The sequence below is a fragment of the Populus nigra genome, chromosome 7, assembly GCF_951802175.1.
Source record: "Populus nigra chromosome 7, ddPopNigr1.1, whole genome shotgun sequence".
Classification (NCBI taxonomy): domain Eukaryota; kingdom Viridiplantae; phylum Streptophyta; class Magnoliopsida; order Malpighiales; family Salicaceae; genus Populus; species Populus nigra.
The window spans coordinates 6,086,940-6,105,586 of record NC_084858.1 but is presented as its reverse complement, the minus strand read 5'-3'; the positions used below and the strand labels follow the sequence as shown (position 1 = coordinate 6,105,586).

Sequence of the window (18,647 nt, the reverse complement as noted above, 5' to 3'; positions counted from 1 at the left end):
AAACACTTGTAAAACAAATAAGATCACAAAAGTTTCCTTAAGTGTTTACCTTATCATAATTACTACATTTTACAACTATATAAATATAACCGATATCATTAATTTATTCTATAAGCATATCAATCTGTATTTTTTTTAATTTAATATTTCATCTTCAATCACTAATGAACTCTTCTGTTTTATTAACCAAATTATAGTATTATCATCACACATATAACAACTATTTGATTTAACATCTATTTCATAACTCATCTCAATATGATTTTCACTCATTTCTTTTATGTTTATTAGATTTATTGTAACTTTTCCACAACATATTCTCTTTCCACATCGCATTTTATCCATATCAATTCTATCCTTTGGGCACAATTAAGTTATGCCATCATTTTATTTCACAACACCTTTAATTTTTGCCATATTTTATGTCTCCATTACAATTATATGACTTATTGACTTTTCCAAGCTTTTATTTTATTTTGATCAATTGATTTTGTTAATTTATTATATTATTCATTATATCATTATTGATTCATTAATATCAATTTTAATTTCAAGTCTATGATATTCATTATGACTTATTCATATAAATTCTTTTAAAATGTAGTATACTTCCGGTCATCTTTAGCTTACACATATATTTCTTCTATTCTTATATATCTTACATTCAATTTGACCCTTTTAATTATGTCTTTTATCTTGAATATATTGTTTTAAAAAAATATTTATAATACATTTCAATATTTCTTTCCAATTTAAATATTTTGTATATCCATTTGTGGCAAATTCCGTTATTTTTCCAATTCAAATGTTTCTCTTGCTCATTTATGATATATTTCAATATTTCTCTATCTTAATAACTTCATTTCTTATGCCTATTTATAGCATATTCAAATATTTTTCCATCTTGTATTTTTCTTATACCTGTTTATGGTGTATTCAATATTACATAGTACATTTTTCTTTTAGGGACAATTAATATATCATAAGTTAAATTTTATTGTTATGACTCATTCAAATATTAATATTAAAATTTCATCGTTGTGGTCTATTCAATTTTTCAGCATCATATTATGTAGTCGTGATCTATTTAAGTTTTTGTATTATAATTTTCATCATTGTATTTCATTTAATTCTTGCATTTTAAATTCTCACATACTTAAATTTTTCTTTGCTTTACCTACGTGATTTGCACAATTTATTTGTATTAATTCACTACCCCGTAAGCATTATTTTTGTAAGATTATTTGAGAACTTACCAAGTGACTAACTATGATACTCATTAATCATATTAGTCACCATCCAAACAGTAGACTATATTTGTATCCATAATTTACGCTCAAACATTCAATTACAATACTCATCAATCATATTAGTTTTTGTGTAAATAATACTTTCACTAAATAAGTTCTTGAGAAAAATTGAAAGACTCCATTTAAAACTTAATCTAATTAGATAGAACTTACTAGATAATATCTATTAACTGCACCAGCTTTTTGTATATGTAAACAGTAACATATACATTAATAATATTATATACATGAACAAATCTGAGTAGATAACATTGATGTCATTTTTAGATTTAAAAATTTGCTAATTATAAACCTTTTTATAACGATAACTTCAACCTTGAACTTTTTGTTAAAAACTTTTCGAAGTATCTTTCACTTTTCATTAAACTATACACATCATATTGTGTATTATTTAATCTATTCAAAATATAATTTTTTTATGCATGAAATCACTATGATTCGCTATGTCTAAAGCTATTATAATAATGAAACTAAATTCATTATTTGACAACTTTAACATTTTTTCTTACAATAACTTAACCAAGTTCGAGACGGGCATGTAAATCAACATTTTATGTTGTCACCATTTAAAGTTCAGTACATTAAACTTTTCAGGTTTTTTACTGTGCATCACAAAAGGTGATGGTGGAATTCTCACTACCGAAGTAGTACTTACCAAAGCAATATTGGTTAGAAAAACCAATTCTTGAGTTAAAAGCGTGATATAAATTATAAAAACAATAGCCAATAATATTTATAAATAAATATTTCAGCTCCACAACAAACAATTAAAATAATATAAACTTGAAATAAAGCAACTTGATAAAAAAATATTTAAATTATACAAGATAAAAAATAAACACTTTTGTTTATTTTAGTTAAAATTAAACATGTATTATGTCAACACATTATGTTTAAACAAGAAAGACAAAATGCATGATTTTACCAACAAGTTTGCAAATAACATCTATAAACTAAACAAAGATATAAACATGGTTTATAAAAGTTTAGTTCATAAAATATATATCATGCAACAACTCAAAGAGATTCAAATAAATTGCATGAATTGTAATTTTAGAAGATAAATTATAACTTTAAAAAAAGATATATAACAACTTCTAAAATTAATTAAAGAAAAAAAACATAAAGTTATAAGTAAACCAAAAGGTTATAAATTAAAATATATAGTATTGAAATAAATTTATATGTGAGAATATAGCAAATTAAAAGAAAGTTAAATTATAACTTAAATTTTAAATATGCTAAAATCTCTTTAACAATTAATCTATGTAATTAATATTATTTTTTCCCACATGATAAACTAAATAAAGTCTAATATAAAGAGTAAAGCCATCATAGATCCAAAGTTTGTAGATATGAATAATAGACCAGTAAGAAAAGATATTTAGTTTATTATTATAAAGGCATGCTAAATAAAAGATGTCCAATAAAAATCTAGAATTTATACATATTTAAAACTAAAAGGATAAGCATAACTAAAGACAAAAGTGCTTTCAACACAAAAATAATAATGTAACTCTAGCATGCATACTAAGTATATATTCAAACTTGTAACACACACACACACGCTAATAATAATAAATAATAATTTTTTAATTAAAATAAGAAGGGTATTTACTTGTTAAAACACATTAAAGTAATGAATTTTTTGTTGTTGTCCAAAATGAATTCTTTATCCTTAAAACTTTATTATTCCTCACTTGTGCAACTAGAATGTTTACAATATGCTTTTCAAGATTCCAACATCATATTGGTTTAGAAGCACTTCTAAATAAGGCCTTTAAACCAAAAATCATATAACTTAATATCTCTTAACAAGATGAACCTAAACTCTAGATTTTGGAGAAAAAACAAAGCATAAAAAGAAATAAAAACACTAAAAATGAGGTAAGAAAGAGTGTGGAAAAATCTAAAAAATACAAGTTAAAAACTCTTCCTTCATCTTTTTTTTTTTTATAGTGAATTTTGAAAGTTAAAATGTTGAAGAATTAATTATTGATGGATCGATGTATTTCATATTGAAAACCTTTTTTTTCTCTCATAAAGCTCATGACTAAAAGGGACCAAGAGAAATAAGATCCATTATAGAAGCATACAGAGCCCAAAACCCTATAGCAAGAAGGTATGACAAAATGTCAGGCCCAACACCCCTTGAGCTTGGCTACGGGTCATGTCCAAGATCATGTGGGTCTAGAGAGATGTCAGACTTAACCCCTTAGGCTCGGCTACATACAAGGCTCAAACACTTGTGGGTCTAATGAGATGCCAGACCTAACCCTCTTAGGCTTGGCTACACCTTCAGTCCAAGCTCTTGTGGGTTTAGAGAGATGTCAGACCCAATCCCCTTGGGCTTGGATACATAATAAAGCCAAGATGCCAGAATCAATGCCTTTTTAAGACAAGAATTCCTTCGGATACAAGCACCCAAAGTGAGAATCTAGGGTCTTCATCTCCTTACACATTTGCTATGTAAAAATTCCTCTTAGAGTCGTCCATACATTAATCAATATTAATGTTGATTAAAGGGCTGATCTCATCGATGTTAATATCGCGTACAGATTGATGTAGGACTGTCTTCTATAGGTACATTATACTCCTATCAATAATTAATACCATGTAAGGAAATACTTACAATCAATATTAATGTTGATTGTAAGGGTCTTCCCCCCATTTGGATATGAAGAAAGAGAAGACCTATGACCTCTCGAGTAAGAAAAAGAAAAATTTAAGGTTATAAATACTCTCTGAACAACCTAGAAAGGAGGTTTGTCATCTTCACTCTCTTACAATTTATTCTCAACATTTATAATACATAAACTAAGAACATATTTTTTTTATTTTTAGAATTTAATGTTCATTTATTGTAACTCCTTGTAATAAAATCACCGACTTAATTATTAAGGGTCCCTAAAATCTCTAAAAAGAGATTGTTTTGCAAGAAATTCAGTCCTCGTTACCAACTCCTGAAATCCTCAGTTATGGAAAATAGAAGATGAATATGAAAACATGATCATCCATCATCCAAACATGGCGAGAAGTAAATTCCTTAACATTATATATTTTGAAACATTATCACCCATAATTTATTTATTTAAAACAAATTTCCAACAACTTCGTTGCAATCCCAGCTATAGCAAGCATGAGTTCTGTTCCTCGTATCGAAAACGTCATGACCAAAACTGGCCTCACGATTTGCAGAGTGATATGGCCGTGGATGTGCCAAGCTGCATCACCAGATCAACACATTACATTTAAGAGGCATATATCTGTATGAATCTTGATTTATATTTGTTGATTCAATCGAGGAATTTGCACAGGAAGAGAAGCATAAAAGAAAAAGGAAAAAAACCAACGATCTATTTACTTGTTTGCCAGGCCCCCGAGATGCCCTCCATCACTAATGGACAACGGCGGCGTAACACGGGAGCCGATTGATTCTTTTTTTACAGAGCAATCTCCGTTTGTAATGTTGTATGCAATGTCGAACAAAAACAGGCTCCAAGCTACTGCCGTGGACTCCCCTTCCGCGTAGCGAGAGCCTATTACCTTCCACAGAATGCTACGAGCAAAACAACATTCAGCCATGGCGTCCATAAACTTTGGGACGTAGCTCCTTGTCAAGCCTTTGTGTATTGTTAATGCTTTTTTAAAATTAATTTTTAATTAAAATTAAGAAAAAAGGTTTTCATAAGAAGTTATAGCAAAGGAGCCCAAAGACAACATGTAAGCGAAAATTCAGCCCAGCCCACTAAAACTTTTCCCTGTACCAATGGGCCTCTGTAGCCCATTTTCACACACTTTCCAACAAGTAGAAGAAACAGAAATAACTTCCCAGTCCGAAACCGTCAGTCCAAAAAGAAGGACCTACCATTCAAAAGTGAAACGGTTCACCTCTACCACGTGTCCTTCTCCTATTGCCTCTTCCTTTCCTGTCTCCCGAAGCAACAAAAGGCCCATACCCACCGTTACGACTGTTAGATAAGCTCCACCCACCCCCTATTTTACTTCCATTCATGGTCCTTAAAGTTTCGACTCGTGGCGACATTAAGCCCTTTACTTTATAGAGGAGCCTTCTCCATGACTTTGTAGAATCTAGGTGATTTCTTGCGGGAAAATAACCTAAGGAAGAGAGACAAATTGGACTAAATAATAAAAATTGATTCTTGAGGGATGATATATGTACCTTGTCTCATCATCCACGCAATCCATTCGTATATTTACACCTATAATAAATAATGATAATGATCATAATAATAAATAAAAACAAAAACGAAATTTTTTTCTATATAAAATCTCTCTCTCGGTGAGTGTTTGCCTTCATTCAACAATGTCTCTCGATCTCTCTCTCCTCGTCATCCTCTCTCTCCTCTTCATCTCCGCAGTTCATGCGGAGACACTCAACGGTGATGATCCCTTGATCAGGGAAGTAGTGGACGGTCAGGATGCGTCATCGTCAAACCTGTTAAGCGCAGAGCAGCATCACTTCTCGCTGTTCAAGAGTAAATTCAAGAAATCCTACGGCTCACAGGAAGAGCATGATTACCGGTTCTCGGTATTCAAGGCTAATCTGAGACGCGCGGCGCGTCATCAGGAATTGGACCCAACGGCGAGTCATGGAGTGACTCAGTTCTCCGATTTGACTCCGGCGGAGTTTAGAAAGCAGGTTTTAGGGTTGCGCAGGTTGAGGTTGCCTAAGGATGCGAATGAAGCTCCGATTCTACCTACTAGTGATTTGCCTGAGGATTTTGATTGGAGAGATAAAGGAGCTGTTGGTCCTATTAAAAATCAGGTCTTTTTTTTTAATCTTGATTTTTTACTTTTTTCGTGTTTTTAATTGTAATATGATGGGTTTCTTTTTTTTCAAAGATGGGTTTTAGGTGGGGTGTCAAGCGTTGACTTATACTAAATTAGTGATTTTTTAGCTGTTATTTATTTATTTATTTATTGATGATTCATCTATTTGGGGTTATCAAGATTAATATGGTGATGTTGATTTTGTTTTGTTGGGGTCAGGGTTCATGTGGGTCATGCTGGAGTTTTAGTGCCACGGGAGCTTTGGAGGGTGCCCACTTTCTTGCAACTGGAGAGCTTGTTAGCCTCAGTGAGCAGCAGCTTGTGGATTGCGATCATGAGGTGTGATTCTTTGCAACTAGTCTTTTAAGTTTTTAATTATTTATGTTTCATGATAATTTTTTTAAAGGGTTGAGCACATGACTACTTTGGGTACTTGAAGCATGATTCCTTTTTTATTGAAGGTTTTAGCAAGGAAGAGAAAAAAGTTTGTTTGCTATGTTATTGGAGTCACTGGAGGTTGTTTGTTTTCAATCTTCAAAATCATCAAGTTTATAAATAAAAGGATTGAATAAGTATCTATCTGGCTAGGGTTGTTAGACTTGCAGATTCAATGTTCTCTAAAACCTTGCAGTTTCCTGTTGATGGTTCAACGCATGCAGTAACTGCTTAATTTGTTGACATATTGCCTGGAATTAATTTCATTTTGATGAGAAATAAAGAAGTGAAAACAATTCATTGGATCACATTTTTTTTCAGTAAGGTGGTTAATAGATCAGCTGTTTCGTGTTCTCAAAATTCAGCTCATTCCTATATGCAGTGTGATCCTGAAGAACCAGGTTCATGTGACTCTGGATGCAATGGTGGGTTGATGAATAGCGCCTTTGAGTACACTCTCAAAGCTGGTGGTCTTATGCGCGAGGAAGACTATCCTTACACTGGTACTGATCGTGGTGCTTGCAAATTTGACAAGAACAAGGTTGCAGCAAGAGTGGCCAACTTTAGTGTTGTTTCCCTTGACGAGGATCAAATTGCCGCAAATCTTGTGAAAAACGGACCTCTTGCAGGTAAATGAACTTGAGTTTTATTGGTTGAGTGATTATATCTCTTTTGACGCCCACAATTGTAGTGTTTAGTTGTGTATAACTCCTTGCTTTGCTCTAATACAGTGGCCATCAATGCTGTGTTCATGCAAACATACATTGGAGGAGTGTCGTGCCCGTATATCTGCTCAAGGAGGCTGGATCATGGAGTGTTGCTGGTGGGATATGGTTCAGCTGGCTATTCTCCTGTCAGGATGAAGGATAAGCCATACTGGATCATCAAGAACTCCTGGGGAGAAAAGTGGGGAGAGAATGGATTCTACAAGATCTGCAGGGGTCGCAATGTTTGCGGAGTAGACTCCATGGTCTCAACTGTTGCTGCTGTGCAGACCAGCTCCCAGTAGGATTCAAATCCTAATAATTTGATTTGCTTTGGATCTTTGTAAATAAGGTTACATTAAGTCATACATATCTATCTAGATGCCTACCATTTTCAATCAAATCATAGGATAGTGAAATTTCTTTGAAATTTCCCATGCCTTGGGTCTGCAAAAGCAGCTGTACTATGTCGTTTGTCTTTCTAGTGCAATCAAACCCTTTGCAGACTTGCAATGATGCTTGTCTTTTTTCATCTATTTTGATGTGGCAACATACGATATCATGTCACCATAGTGCTTAAGAAAAGATTAAACATTTTGTACAATGCGGCATACGGACTGATCTGCATGCTGCGTTATGGAATCAGTTCAGTCGACAAACCCTATATCAGAAGATAGCAGCTCGGTATTCAATCGTTGCTTGATAATGCAGGAATCATCGCCAACAGTGACTAGATAATTAGTGTTAATCGGATTCGTACGGTCGCCATCCCCAAGAACGCTTCTAATCATGCTAATGAACACGACATGAGGGAAACTTGATTTCTGCAGATGCCATCAACTCTCTAAAATAGCCTTGGACACCTCAAAAATGACCACTGACAACAGAAAATCAAGACTTCTTGTCATGAGCAATAAATAACCACAATCGATCTGCTCTTAAAACCTTAGGTCTAGTTTGGTTCCGTTGTCGAGAACGTTTGGTACTGCGTTTGTATCTGTGTTTCGTCAAAATTTGAAAATTTTTTTTTTTTTTTGCTAAAATTAAATGCGGTTTGTACCTTTTGAATCGTTTTGATGTGCTGATGTCAAAAATGATTTTTAAAAAATAAAAAAACATTATTGGCATGCATTTCAGCATGAAAAGCTATTTGAAAAGCACCCGCAACCACACTCGAAATAATCGAGCATGACGAGATTGTTGTCAAGCCCTTAAGTAAAATGTAAAGAGAGAATAAATAAATAAAAAGTCGCTGTAAAATCCAGACGTTCCATTAAATACAAGCGGATAAAGTCTTGTTTTCCGCACACAACTATAGATTCTAGCTCTCCACATATTAACAAGAAGGAAAGTTTAAATAAATCAAAAAACCTTATTATTACACTCGGCCATAGCTGCCATCACATACAGAAGACCACTTCACCTCTAGGAAGCTGCCTGGTCCTTTAAATAACAAATAAAGGATTGGACAAGAGACAAATAAAAGGATTGGACAAGATAAGCAAAGGTCCGAAAACAGAAGCTTCCTCAAACTTCCCTGCAAGATACATACATACATACCAATCACCTCTCATCATGTTCCCATGAAAAACAAGCAAACAAATCCATGCCCATACACAATGACTTCCGTTTTTGGCAGCAGCTATGATTGTAAATCGGTGGTATCATTCTACCTCATCATTTACTGATGCAAATGAAAAGGGATAAAACTTGTAACCATCTCCCTCGTAGAATTTATTTTGGAATTCCACCCAGTGAAGACGCAAGGCATGTAAGAAAGCACTCAGAGTTTCCATCACCAGCAATACACCAACAGTTACGAAAATAAACAAGATGGCACCAACAGCAAGGATGATAATATTGTTGTACCTGTGGCCCATGTAAAACACAATATTAGCTAGCATCCATATTTGAGTATAATTGGCGTGTGCATCCACACAACATCATAAGAAGCATTAACATACCCCCACGCAAGGAGAAGGACCTTCTCGTAGAATACACTAGACAACTCTGAGTGCGCAAGACTGTAAAAGAAGAGGCAACATAAAGCGTACAATTAGCTCCCATCAAGGGGATCAAATAACCATCAAACAGAAAGATGAATTTTTTGGAAATATAGAGAAATGACTACAACTACGTGGAATTCAACATCATAGAAGGACAAGAGAGGATGTTTCCATCAATGCATCTTTTATCAAAAGAATACATAGATCACTCATCAACAAAAATCATGCATGCAACATAATCTAATTTTTAACTCTAAATTTGAACTAAATGCTGCTTAACTTCATTTTCAAATGACAAACCTTAGGGCCCATAATCGAAGATATGAAGCTGTGTTTGAGACTGCTCCCAGTACAAACTCAATGGTATGTATCATCTGATGTACAAAAACTTCACTGAATTCAAATTCCTCATGACCATGTGAATCATGGTTCGCCTCCAATTGAAGAGACTCCTCAGTGCTCTGAAGTGGCATGTATGATTCACCTTGCCTCTGGGAAAAACATTACAATCAGAACTGATAAGGAGAGAACAAATTATAATGCTCTTGTTTATGGTTTGCATGCTACATACTTAGACACATGTATATATACTTTAAATCATGTTGTGAAACTTGGTAGTTGAGAACTATATCATACAGCTTGGTGTTGCATCTTTAAAAGGAAAGGCTTTGGGAGTAGCATCCATGGTACCGAAACAAGGGCCAATAGTAATAGCACAAGCTGAAAACAGAATATACAAGATGAATTAGTAGGATGCCCGCATCTCATATACATGAAAGATAAAGTAAAAGGCAGCAGAAAATGGAGTCCACCTGTACAGTTTTTTGCTGAGGAAAAAGCTGATTTTCTCCCAACTCGTCTGTTGGACTCAGGAACATGTATATCATCACATGGTATAAGTCAGCTTGAGAACCAGTGCACCACTTCAGAATGATAAGGAGTGACAAATAGCCAAACAAGCTGTTTAAAAATATAATTTGGGGGATAAATTGGAACCTGGAAAATGCATGACAATGGCCAGCTTTAGAGAACATAGCATTTTTAAAACTCCAGTCGGGGAAAAAAATAAAAAAAATGAAAGATGCTGAAGCAGCCAGCAATTGAGTTTTTCAAAGCTTACCAGACATTCAAGCTGTTTCTAAAGTATGCTGCATTGAAATAACTCAATATGATTCCAAGGTTCATTTGAGCAACCCCAATAAGGATTGACATTTTCATCTTCAGAGAGTTGAGAAAAGGCAGCTCACTGCGGCTGCCATGCCATACAGGATCTACACCAAATGGGTAAGTGGGGCGCGCTTTTATCAAACCAACTGTGGTAGCATCCCTGAAAAACAAGTGCGCATGGGACTGTGATGTGAAAATTGAAAGAGCACAGTAAATGAAGATTTTATAGCTGGTAAGTTTAAATCAAATACCTGCAAGAGAGATCACGGCATGCATATGCTGATGGAGCAAATAGTTCGAAGGGGACTGAGAAGAATTCGTTATAAATAATACCAGTGTAAATTGAAAAGAGTGCCATCATCAGGATAACATAACGACCACCAAAGGTCATTTCAGTGATATCTCCAAGTTTCTGATGAGCAAAACATGTATAACTTTTTTAGATGCTAACCACCAGGATGCATATAATCTAGAGAAAAAAAGGCATGCAAAAAATGACAATCTTTTAGAACAAGCCAAATCTTTTCCTGAGATAAGCCAATCCTGATAGTAAGAGAAGTCAACATTCAATACAGAACAATACAATAGTCAAGCTAGACATCAAAGTATAAAATGTCCTATCAACCATCAAAATTACCAAGAGATTACCTGGCCAGAAAGTTTCTTTTCCCTGATTATGAAGACTAATGCTGCGAGCAACAAGCAAATTCCATGCCCCCAGTCACCAAACATGACAGCAAAAAGAAAAGGGAATGTAACAATAGTGTACACGCCTGGATTTGCTTCTTGATACTTAGCCACCCTGCAATCATGTAAAACAAAATCATCTTATTTGAATTTACTAATTTCAACAGAACGAAAACAGGCAAAACTGGCATATGAATGTTCGGCGCGCACACATGCAAGTAAATGCTACATTCAACAGCAAACTAAACAATATTTTGTACAGAAAATAGGGAGGCATGTTCCTAAACAATCTAGCCAAGTCTAATTGTATGTAAAACTGAACCCATTCCATGCATTTGGATTGTGCAGCATGCAGCTGTTTAGATCATCTTACATGATGTGGCACAAACAATATGGATGTGTTGCCAATTTAAATGCAAGTAAACAGAGCTGATATGTGCATTACTCCTACCTGGGTTGTTTTGATCTATCAGGTTTCTAAAACCTAAATTTCATGACATTTGATTGCTCTCAATCAGTTCTTTCTAATCCATTCTTTATAGTTAGGAACATGTAACTAAATGTCATCATTGGAAAATAAATTTAAGGGAAAGGAAAAAACAAATCAAAATCGATTAGGTTACTTAATAGGTAACAATGTTGGTAGTGATCTAGCATATTAATCAAGAAAGCAACATCAGCAAGAATGACCTTAAGAGTGAAACTCACCCATACGCATCAACAATATCTTGAAAAGCAGAAGTAAACTTGTTTGTGTGGAAGTATGTAGGTGGTGACTCTGATGTATGTAGAACCTGGAAAATTGTTCCAACTTGTGAGTTGGAATCAAATGCAGCTCTCTGCAGTGCATCCTGGATCTGCAGACATCAAGTTCAAACTTATTTTATATGCAATCCAATTCGAAAGGTTTCATGGTCCGTATCAGTTCAGAAATGTGATTCAAGATTTCCCAAAACAATGCCCATTAAAAATTAGTATCAGGATTTACCAGATTTGTAGCAAAAACAGGACTCCACCCCTCAGCAACAAGACACTTCTTGGTCACATCCAGGCTGAGCATGTTCATCGTGTGGTAGATGGATTTCTCCTTCCTCGCCTTCATGAGTTCAACAAGATTGTTAGTGGCTGAACATGATCTAAAGAGTGAAATATCATACATGTACAACAAAATTGAGTAAATACAACTATGAACAGACCAAAGTGTTCCACTGCACAAATTGATCACCAATAGTCTGCAACAATTTACTCTTCTGAAGCAATCCTGCATCTATAGCAGTTCTCAGCTCAGCAAGTCTTCCTGAAACCTGCAATTTGAAGTGAGTGGACATATCATAATCAATCAGAAAAAGGTAAAAGGTTAATAGCATATGCATAAAGCAGTTGAACATGTCTGATAATAACAATCTAGATATATGGACAATGGAAGTTTAAGATGTTTGGAGAAAAATGAGAATGTCAATACATGTAAAGAAGCAAGCAGCAGTGTGACAAGACTTGGAAAGAGCAAAAATTGCAATTGTCATTAATGAGAACGAAACATCAACAAAGGTATAGCACGTACTTCAGAGATCATTTGAACTTGTTTTCCAAAATCCTCAGTGAAAGAGTAACGATTTGCACCAAATGCTTCACAAATTCTTAGTATTTTGGTCTTTGCTTTTTCTCCTGAATAAAAGACAACAAATACATTCTTCTCAACCTGTCAACATTCACAAATCAGAAACAAACATGTTAATGTGGCAAACAAAAATAGGTGACAATCAAATTCATTTTCTCCAAGAAGTCCAGAATTCATCCACTAAACAATAAATAAAGAAAGGAACCAGTGACTTAATAAATCACACATAGCCCTCACATTTTAACTAGAAATCTAACAAAACATTTACTGCTGGATTAACATGTTTGTGAATCAAACAAACAAACAAGTGAATCATATACTAAAACTCAGGCAATTTGCATGGAAAAAATAGTATATGATTTGATTTGATTTGGATACTTGAAACAATTTACAGGAAGAAACATTATGTCATCACAGAGCCAAAGCCATTCAGTGAGCCACTTTTACAGCAGCCTTCATGCAATTAGGACTGTATAAGTGTATATAATGCATCAACGAGTGCAGCAGACAAACTTCTGATATATCATATGCGGCTGACTAGTATAAGTTAGCATGGGCATGAGCAGTGCAAGGGACATGTACAAATGGGATACAGCAGTTGGGTAAATTTTCATTAATAGATTAAAATTGAGAATTACAACTGAGCTACACTAATAGAGATGAAATGATGACATGATGCACAATAGTTCATTATTGTTTCTGTGTCATAGATACATGAGTGTGTATAAGGAACAACAAGAATAAAATGTTCAGCAGAAATGCAACCAAAATCAACCTTCTCTCCAGAAACAGGATCAATGACAGGTTCCTCTACGGCAGCCTGCCTGGTATACACATTACCCCGGGTAGCACGAAATATAATTCTTTCAAATGGCATAGACTTTTCTTTGGAAACAAGGCCAGTAATAAACCCCAACTTTACTTGTTTTGATGACTCAATTGATATTTCCTACAGAATAGCCAATCAACTATTATTGTTACAAATACAAAATGAGGATCAAGTAACACTGCTACACTAGAAATAGGATAAAGAGACATTGATAAACTAACAAGTAATTGAAACTCATACTCTGTCCTGTAATAGAGGAGTATCTAGTGATTCTTCGCCAGTTTGTTGGGATTCTATTTCCTTTTGCTGAGCAGTTGCACTGCTAAAGGCAGAAGAGAAAAACCCACCAGCCTACCAAAAAAAAGATCATTGTCTTGATTATTACCCAGCATTACTGTAACATTTGCTGATATGCAAACAAAAATCTAATACATAAATGAAGTTCTGATGAGAAAAGGCACCAAAGTAGGGCCATGCATGATCATGACCCAGATTATGTAATGACAGAATATGAAGTCCTGAAAACATTAAAAAAAAAAGAGTTGAAAAATGGATGCCTGTTACATAAATTTGCGAGACTTGATAAAGAAAAGTGACTGTTGATAGCATTTTGACTCCACTCTATAACACTAGATTAGCACACATCACAGGAACTATGAAACTTGGTTTTACAGCACAATTGAGTTTCTCAATCATTGCAAACAAGGCTGGTTAATTAATGAAATCCAAGACATGCACCGTTATCTGTCAATCAAGGTTGCTTAAGAATGCAACTTGAACAAGAGGCTCAAAAATATAAACACTAGACATCATACAAGAAAAAATCATTTGGTGAATTCCTTTATCTACTGATATCCATTACGTCAGTTAAATGATTTCTATGTGTGCTCCAGGAAATGTGTTCTTTCCCCTCTTCCAAGTTTAGTTTACAATTTACCTTAAAATAAACCAGTCACAGCATGTCTGCTTAAAATTATCAGAAGTGCCACCTTCTCCATGGTGTGTCTACAAGTGCTAATAGCAGAATGATTACCAATGGGTCACAAAACAAAAAATAGCCATACCTTGTTGAGGACAAGCTTATATTCCACAAGCTCATTATAAGAGCGCTGTAATTTTTCATCATTTGTGTTCATTTCAACCAGCTCTGCCTCAAATTCCCCAAGTTTTACCTGTGACAACCAAAACAAAGCGAAATAGTAAGGGCATGGCCCATCTAAAACATTTCTAGCAGCACATTCAACTTTGTAGCATACCTCTAGGTCATCCACATCAATCTCAGTTTGTGTCATAGGTTTAGTTGAAGGTGTAACACCTGCCTTCTCCATTTGTTCCTTGAAAAACCGTAGCTTTCGAGCCATCTCTCCAAATTTTTTGATCTTACAAGAAGGGGGGGGGGGATCAACATTTCCACTACTAAAATCTCACTCCATTACCAATTATAAAAAGGCATCATAAAACAGATATCTAATGTACACTTTAGTCTGAGAAAAAATCTACACTAGAAAATGCTATCAGATACTAAATCATGAGATACTCCCAATCCATGAAAATAGTAGTGATTAAGAGTACAATATGCATTTAAAATTCTTCTCCAACTCAAAATAGGTAAGAGCTTGAAATGGACTCGGAACATAAACACACCTGAGCAGCATAAGTTCTCTGAAACGGACTCTTATCTGCATTGAGCTGCAAACAGGAAATAAATAAAAACACAATTAAAGCTCAATATCAATTATCACATCAATCGCATCACGTTCTTTAACTGCCAATCCCAAGAGAAACAATAATTTACCTACAAAAACAAAAACCTAACAACAAAAAAGAACGGAGTTGCAGTCTTTATTGAACTCCTTTTTATTCTCCATGTAGCCATCAGATTTCACAAAATCACATTTCGAATTTCGATTTAATTATAATTTAATTACAAATAAGAAAGATTACCAGCAGCACGGAAAATAATAGTAAATAAATAAGAAACCCAATTCGATAAATGAACAATCAATTCAGCATCAATTAGAAGAAGATAAGGAGAGACGGATACAAAAATGAGAGAGAGGAATGTGTACGGACATCTTTGAATTGGAGGAGACCGAGGTCGCCGATGTAAGAGACAGTGTGGTGAGCAGATTCGATAGGGATGATAAGCTGCACCAATTGCATCGCTTCTGACCTGAACAGATCCATCGGCGGACAGCATCCTCCTCCTGCTACTCTTGCCGCCGCCATTTCCTTTCCCTTCCTCTCCTATCCTGGACTCGATTTCTCTCTCTGTATCTCGCAAGTCACAGAGATTGATTGAGATTTTTTATGAATTTGTTTACGGGGTTACTGATTCAATCAGGTGAAATTGTTTTCTTTTAAAAAAAAAAAGAAAAGAAAAAAATAACAGAGGAGACGTGAGGGAACAGAGGGAGGAGATGTCGATTTTCTTCTACTTTCTTTTAAGCGAACTACCACCGTACCACGTCACCTTGCGTACAAGATTTGGTTGTTTTACAGTTATATCCTTGGATTTTTTTTTTCTGTTTTTTTTTTATTGGATTATATATTTCACTTGTTTAAACAAAAAAACAAAATAAGAGAATCCTATTTTAGGACGTTTCCTTTCAGTTTCGTCTTAGATAAATAACGAATACAGACATTGCATTCCATAAATAATAATAATAATAATAATAATAATAATCCCCAATATATATGGATTCCAAATTAATCTTTTTGAATAAGATTAATTATGATAATATTAGTAGATGAAAATATCTTAATGTCATAAAAATATACGATAATAATCTTTTATTTTACAACATTAATCATTCATTTTATGAGTAAAATAGCCTCATTATATAGGTGTGAAATATATTTTGCTCTAACTGATGTGTGTTTAGTATTGCGATCGTTGTTATGGTTGTAGTTTAAAAAAATTGTTTTATAAAAAATATTTTTAGTTGAAATTGTTTTGAAAAAATTAAGGTGGAACAAAAAGTAGTTTAATGTGTTTGGTTAAAAAGGCTTTTGAAATTGAGGTTATAAAATAATTTAAAAAATATTGTAAATTTAACTATTGCTATTACATCATGAAATAAATCATACTTTATATAAAATATTTTTTATTGTTCCATTAAACTATCTACAATTCCATCACGTATGAAATACATCCAACAAGGACTATAGTTTTCACAAATTTCTTAAGAACGCAACAACATCAAGTAAAATATAATCAGGAATAAAATTGGGATTGCGATCAAATTTTGCAAATGTTACGTCATTAAGCGATCTCCGTCTAATTTATGTAGTATCATTGAATATTGTTAAACACTAATTTTTTGAATAAAACACAATTAAAAATAAAAAATATTTTTTTATTTTGTTGGTTCGAACCTGGTTCAATGCATTTTTAGCTTTGAACCGGATCGGTCCGCCCAGAACAGTGGAGGCATGCTCTACTGCTCATTAAAGAAAACCCATGAACAGTGGAGGTATACTCCACTGTTCATGGGTTTTCTGAGCACAAGAAGCAGCAAAGAGTTGCTTATTGTAAACCTGTGGCACAGCCATAGTTGATGTGGGCCCTACTAGTACATAAATTGCTTCTGGAGCATTACCAAACAACAATATCTATGGTTGCGAGTAAACTTCACCCACAACCACAATACCAAATAGCACCTTACTAATCTTTGATGAATGACAAATCACAATAATGCTACATTAAATCGATGACCCACAAGGCTAATCATGAAAAATATAATTTAGAATAAATACTATATATATATATATATATATATATATATATATATATATATATATATATATACACATGAAAGAGAACAAAGTTATTATCTTTAGTAATGGAGGTGTATAATGCTATTCACAAGAATGATTAAAACTAGCTTAATTAACCATTATCAATTAAAAGACAATAGAATTGAGCTTGGAAAGAGTAAAAGGGTAAAAATAACCAAAACATTTGGTCTTGGTTTTTTAATATACTTGTTAGAAAATAAACCTCGAATCTACTCCGAGGCAATGTCTTGTACAGAAACTTCTTATTACAGGACGACAGTCGATAATGAAATTGAATCCATGATGAAAGTTGATGCCACTATTAAAAAGAAAGATAAAAGAAAGATAAAAGTTGATGGCACTATTGATAAATATAAAGTTACGCTTGTTGTTAAAGGTTTTAAACAATAAAAAGTTGTGGATGATCGTATCAAAAATAACTTTCATTCGAATATTAATAGTCATTGCAATTATTAATAAGCTTGAAATATATCAAATAGATATAAAAACAACTTTCTTAAAAGAATGACATTTATAAGAAGATTTATACATGGAACAACCAGAGGGGTTTATTGTCAATAGATAAGAAGAATAAGTTTGTAAACTTGTCAAATCATTATTTGATTTGAAACAAACATCTAAACAATGACATGAGAAATTTTACAAGGTTATGTTGTTAAATAAATTTAAAATGAACAAATTTGATAGATATGTTTATGTAAGAAATATGGATAAAGGTTATGTCATTGGATATCTCTATGTGGAAAATATTTATTTTAGGTAGTAATAATCACATGATTAAGTCTATTAAGAAAATATTAATTAAACAAGTTTAACATAAAAGACTTGGGTGTTGCAGATTTCATAATAAAAATAAATATTACCAGGACATTTGATAGATTGGTATTGTCTCAATCTCATCATGTTGAGAAAGTTCTCGAAAAATGTTTTAAGAGTGACAAAAGCATTGTAAAAATACTAATGGACATAAGTGTTTATCTGTTCAAAAATAAAGACAAGATATTAATAGGCCAATTAGAATATTCTTGGATAATTAAGAGCTTGATATACATTATAAATTGCGCAAAACCTGATATTGCTTACTCAGTTAGCAGACGAGTTAGATTTTTAAGTAATTCAACTATAGATTATTAGAAAGTAATACGAAGGGTACTTAAATATTTGAGGTACAACGTTGACTATAGGATACACTATATTGGTTACCTGGCAATACTATAAGGGTATAATGATGCTAACTGGATATCCAATACTAAAGATTCAAAATCCACAAATGAATATGTTTTCACACTTGATGGA

General features: G+C 33.5%; 2 protein-coding genes across 3 annotated transcripts; one reads left to right on the top strand and one right to left on the bottom strand.

Moving 5' to 3' along the window:
- The first annotated feature begins 4,449 nt into the window (after positions 1–4,449).
- LOC133699426 (probable cysteine protease RD19B) lies at positions 4,450–7,779 on the top strand. The gene is made up of 6 exons (XM_062122667.1): positions 4,450–4,578; positions 4,806–4,939; positions 5,574–6,099; positions 6,324–6,443; positions 6,922–7,168; positions 7,271–7,779. The coding sequence occupies exons 1-6, from the start codon at positions 4,450–4,452 to the stop codon at positions 7,546–7,548; spliced, it is 1,434 nt and encodes a 477-aa protein (XP_061978651.1). The 3' UTR covers positions 7,549–7,779.
- A 702-nt stretch (positions 7,780–8,481) lies between these two features.
- On the bottom strand, positions 8,482–16,006 carry LOC133699289 (V-type proton ATPase subunit a3-like). 2 transcript variants are annotated; one of them, XM_062122494.1, is made up of 18 exons: positions 15,624–16,004; positions 15,195–15,239; positions 14,807–14,929; positions 14,615–14,722; positions 13,791–13,901; positions 13,497–13,670; positions 12,665–12,802; positions 12,300–12,407; positions 12,092–12,199; positions 11,812–11,960; positions 11,065–11,218; positions 10,668–10,828; positions 10,370–10,576; positions 10,062–10,245; positions 9,886–9,969; positions 9,550–9,740; positions 9,208–9,267; positions 8,482–9,112 (listed from the first exon to the last, which is right to left on the bottom strand). In XM_062122494.1, exons 1-18 carry the CDS (start codon positions 15,777–15,779, stop codon positions 8,908–8,910), a joined length of 2,466 nt encoding a protein of 821 aa, XP_061978478.1. In that variant the 5' UTR covers positions 15,780–16,004; the 3' UTR covers positions 8,482–8,907. The 2 variants fall into 2 exon arrangements, 1 of the variants encoding a protein (XP_061978478.1); XR_009843269.1 differs by lacking the exons at positions 8,482–9,112; positions 9,208–9,267 and having other exon boundaries at positions 9,602–9,740; positions 9,821–9,969; positions 15,624–16,006.
- Positions 16,007–18,647: the final 2,641 nt, after the last annotated feature.

Bases quoted from the DNA above. Each gene is read 5' to 3' on its own strand.
- LOC133699426 (XM_062122667.1), top strand. From the start codon at position 4,450: ATGAGTTCTGTTCCTCGTATCGAAAACGTCATGACCAAAACTGGCCTC. The intron at 4,579-4,805 runs GTATGAATCTTG...GAACAAAAACAG, and splicing joins CATTTAAGAGGCATATATCT to GCTCCAAGCTACTGCCGTGG. The intron at 6,100-6,323 runs GTCTTTTTTTTT...TGTTGGGGTCAG, and splicing joins TTGGTCCTATTAAAAATCAG to GGTTCATGTGGGTCATGCTG.
- LOC133699289 (XM_062122494.1), bottom strand. From the start codon at position 15,779: ATGGCGGCGGCAAGAGTAGCAGGAGGAGGATGCTGTCCGCCGATGGAT. The intron at 10,246-10,369 runs GTAAGCTTTGAA...TGCATTTTCCAG, and splicing joins AGAAACAGCTTGAATGTCTG to GTTCCAATTTATCCCCCAAA. The intron at 9,970-10,061 runs GTGGACTCCATT...TTCTGTTTTCAG, and splicing joins CTCAGCAAAAAACTGTACAG to CTTGTGCTATTACTATTGGC.